At 37.7% G+C, this 4,071-nt stretch overlaps 1 protein-coding gene across 1 annotated transcript in view; it reads right to left on the reverse strand.

The window, feature by feature from the left end:
- Window positions 1–4,071, reverse strand: part of LOC106476033 (stabilin-2-like) — a gene marked incomplete at both ends in the record, with an annotated part of 23,170 nt that overhangs the window by 17,638 nt on the left and 1,461 nt on the right. Inside the window, one exon of the mRNA XM_013936703.1 lies at window positions 3,738–3,860. Coding sequence (XP_013792157.1) covers window positions 3,738–3,860 — 123 coding nt within the window. The remainder of the gene's footprint in view (window positions 1–3,737; window positions 3,861–4,071) is intronic.

The raw sequence follows: 4,071 nt of genomic DNA on the forward strand, positions 1-4,071 counted from the left end.
CCCCATGCAGTGTCTTAACTATATAGAAAGAAGCTAGCATATGGTACTGATATATGCTAGAAGAAATCAATCTAATAGCAATCTACAAATAAACCTTTATAAAAACAGTGTTTAACATTATATATTAAGTTTTGTTGTTATGCCACAGCCCAAAAAGCATAGAGACTTGTCAGTAGAACAGAGAGTTCACATAAAAGCTTTACCTGATGCTGGTTGGACTCTTCGAGAAATTGCTGCAGACTTGAAATGTCCCCAAAACTGTCAAGTATACCCTAGATCGTGAGACCAAGACAGGTAAATTTGAAAATAGGAAAAGAAGAAGCAGAACACCTAAACTCAATGATACTAATGTTAAGTATCTTCATTTATGCAGCCTTCTGGACAGAAGGAAGACTGCCTCTGATCTCAAGCATGAAAAAATGACCACGTACCAAATGACAGAAAAGTGTCCAGATCTACAGTATCAAGAAGACTCAAGGAGAATGGAATATTTGGTTGTGTAGCATTTAGAAAACTTATACTCGATCTCCAAGTATTGTCAAGAGACTGAAATTGGCTAAAAAGTACAAAAACTGGACTGTTGATGATTGGAAAAGAGTGTTATGGATGAGTCCAAGTTTGAAATATTTGGTGGAATAATGGACCAGTGCAAGTACCATCAGATATTGATCCATTATGGTATCCCAAGTGCTTTGCATATTATTAGTAAAGAATTCTACTACCAAGAAGATAATGACCCCAAACATTCATCTAACCTATGTAGAAATAACTTAGCTAAGAATGAAGTTACTGGAGTCATTCAAATGATGCAATGGCCTCCACAGAGCCCCAATCTCAACCCAATTGAGCAGATCTTGGATTTGATAGATCAAAAACTTGACAAATCAAAAGTTACTTTCAAAGAAACTTTATGAGAGTGTATTAAAGACATTTGGAGTAAAATCCCTTTGATTAAATATGTTACAACAATGCCTGAAAGGCTGTCTGCAGTTATTAAAGCAAAAGGGGACACACACAAAATATTAACTGTTTGCTGAACTCAAGTAGTTCCACTGAGTTTCTGTTGTACTAAATATGAATATTAATAAAATTTTGATTTTTCAATTGAATGTTCTTTTAAAATGGCCTGAAATCTAATTTTTGACTTTATTCTAACACTTTTGCACAGTACTGTAACTTAATTAAAAAATGATTTAAGTTTAAAATTGAATCGATATTTTTACTTTCATGATAAATTTTATGCACTTGGCTCTAGGCTAAGTGATCTCACACTATGTCTTTACTTTAGGTTTATTATACCAGTACTCTCTACAGTTATAAGTTTTCACGGCACCCCTCACAGCCCTCTTGCACCCCTGTTACTAAAATTGTAACAGGCATACAGTAATCAAACTATTCTATCTGGATATATACATTTTGGCTCATATGACACCTCCTGTTTCGAGAAATCACGTGACACACACTGGTTTTTATATTGGTTAAATAAATATATGTGGTAGAGTGCTACATCCAACACCTGGTGGCATCTGAAATTGTACAGCAGGTCTGCTGCAGGAAGGACATCAGACAATTGACACCCACATAATGATACCACTCTACTCTCATACTGAGTGGTATTGGGCGCACACAGGAGGACAGGCCTCCATGGTCCACCACCCCAGTGGCTAGGAACTGGTAAGTGGCAAGGACCACCATGCTCCACTAAAAGAAGGAGAGAAAAAGTGCACTGGAGAGTCTGGAAGACAGTGCAATGGGTGACTGCAATACACTATTTTGAAAAGCAGTGCATCATCCAACACCTGGCAGTGTCTGGAATTAGAGATAAGGTCTGTGATAGGAAGAGCCTCAAATGCCATAAATCAGATTTGGGTAGTGCAGTAATCTCTGTCTGCTTTACTCATGTTAGTCCGTGACATTGTGTTTTGAAATCATAGAGAACACATTGACAGAGTCAATAAGATAACCCCTGGCAGCATCTAGAATGGTACATCAGGGGCATGGTAGGAAGAGTCTCAACATCACAGTCATCCAGCATATTTACAGGTCGTACAGTGCAGATTTAAGACTACGTATACTTGGTCAGGCAATACTTGCTAGAGAGTTGGATCCAAATATGTGAAAAAGGCCCCAGCAAATATAAAGAAAAATGAATGGAGTACTTACCACACAGACAAACAGTTACAGCACTTATGATGTCTCCCAAGGGAAGATGGAAATGTGCAGCCAGGGACATGGTAAGGTGATGGATCTGATGGGATTAAAACATGAAAAAGATGATAATTATCACAAGAAAAGGAAAACAAATGGCAGGCTAATGAACTGATGAATTCAACCCAAAAAGGTAATGGGAAAAAGGTCATGAGTGAGGAGAGGATTTCATGGAAGAAATAAATGGATTCAGGAACAACAGAAGGGGCAGACATGTCATATACCCGTGGAGAGCCCTGACTGGACAAAGGAGCTGGGTGGGATCAGAACAGTCATAAATGTTGTAAATGTAGAGAAGGAAATGAGATTGTGAGACAACAGAGGAGATGAATGGAAATAGATGACCAGACTTACTGAAATGACATTTAGAACCCATGGATCGACCACCAGGGACCTCCAAAAGTGGCCCCACCAACCCTGACCCTAGAAGAGTGGTTAGAGTAAGATGATTATGCAAAATGTAGGTCAAATTATTGGGGTCTGATCCCCACTATGGGAGAAGTGACACCTAATGTTGTGAGTCCAAATAAGTGAAGTTGTAACAATGATAATCAAAACATGATCATTCACAGTACGTGGGGGTCGAGGCATACTGACCCCTAAATGCAAATCCCCCAAAAATGTCTCACATAAACCCCAAGATCCAGGGGAGGAGGAAACCCTATATAATGACCCAAAGGCTCATCCCTGAGAAGGGCAGGGGTGGAAAATGGAAGATAAGTACAGAACATAACATATCTGAATAACAAATCCACTAAAAGGGAAAGAAGTCCCCTAAAATGACACGTGACTAAGAGGCATATTCAGGAGAGAGGAAAAAGGCAGTCCAAATCCAAAACCAAAAGATCAATGAAAACCTTATGAGGACAATCAGTGTGTTCTGATTGTTGCATGAAATTGATCAACTCCCGACGGACCAGAGCAGTTAATTCATAGGCCGAGAATCATTGTTTCAACCCGATCGACGTGGTTGGTACTTTCGTTACCACAGTAAGAGCAGTTGTAGTCATGACCACCCAAAATTGTGTGTGTATAACTCTGAAATTGAAAAAGAAGATAAAATAAAATAAATTGTAACTCTCCAAGAAACAAAATGAAAAAATAAGATAACAAAATTAACTGAAGTTGAAATTCACGAAAATAAAAACGTGTGGATAGGTTAATAAACTGCAAATGAAAAACATGTCTAATCAGTAGGACTGCCAATCGATAAGTGATTACATGTGCATGACTAGAGAGGATGCTAGATATGATAGGGGTAGTGTTGCACTCCTATTGGTGGAGGGTCACTGCATGATCATTTGCATGTTAGTATGCAGTGATAAGTGGGAGTAGCAAGGCCAATAGCAAGCAAAAAATTGCCCTGATAGAGGGCAGTTCAAGTTGAGAAAGCACTTTGTGAAAAGAGGAAAAATGTCATATCAGAATAAATCTTTTCATCAGTTTAAAAAAGAAATGTGTCACTTTTTTAAATGTTTTATTTCTACAATGAATATAAAGTTTCAGCTTAAATTCTAACAGAAACTTACGTTCACAATTCACACCATTACCAGAATACCCAAGGAGACATCTACAAGCAAAACTTCCAGGCAGATTAACACATTCAGCATATAGGTGACAGTTGTCTCTTCCAGAAGTACATTCATTTATATCTGAAAACATTAATGTAGAAGTATTAGATGTCTGTTCCAGAAGTACATTCATTTGTATCTGAAAACATTAATGTAGAAGTATTAGATGTCTGTTCCAGAAGTACATTCATTTAAATCTGAAAACATTAATGTAGAAGTATTAGATGTCCATTCCAGAAGTACATTAATTTGTATCTGAAAACATTAATGTAGAAGTATTAGATGTCTGTTC

This window comes from Limulus polyphemus, unplaced genomic scaffold, assembly GCF_000517525.1.
Source record: "Limulus polyphemus unplaced genomic scaffold, Limulus_polyphemus-2.1.2 Scaffold9672, whole genome shotgun sequence".
NCBI lineage: Eukaryota > Metazoa > Arthropoda > Merostomata > Xiphosura > Limulidae > Limulus > Limulus polyphemus.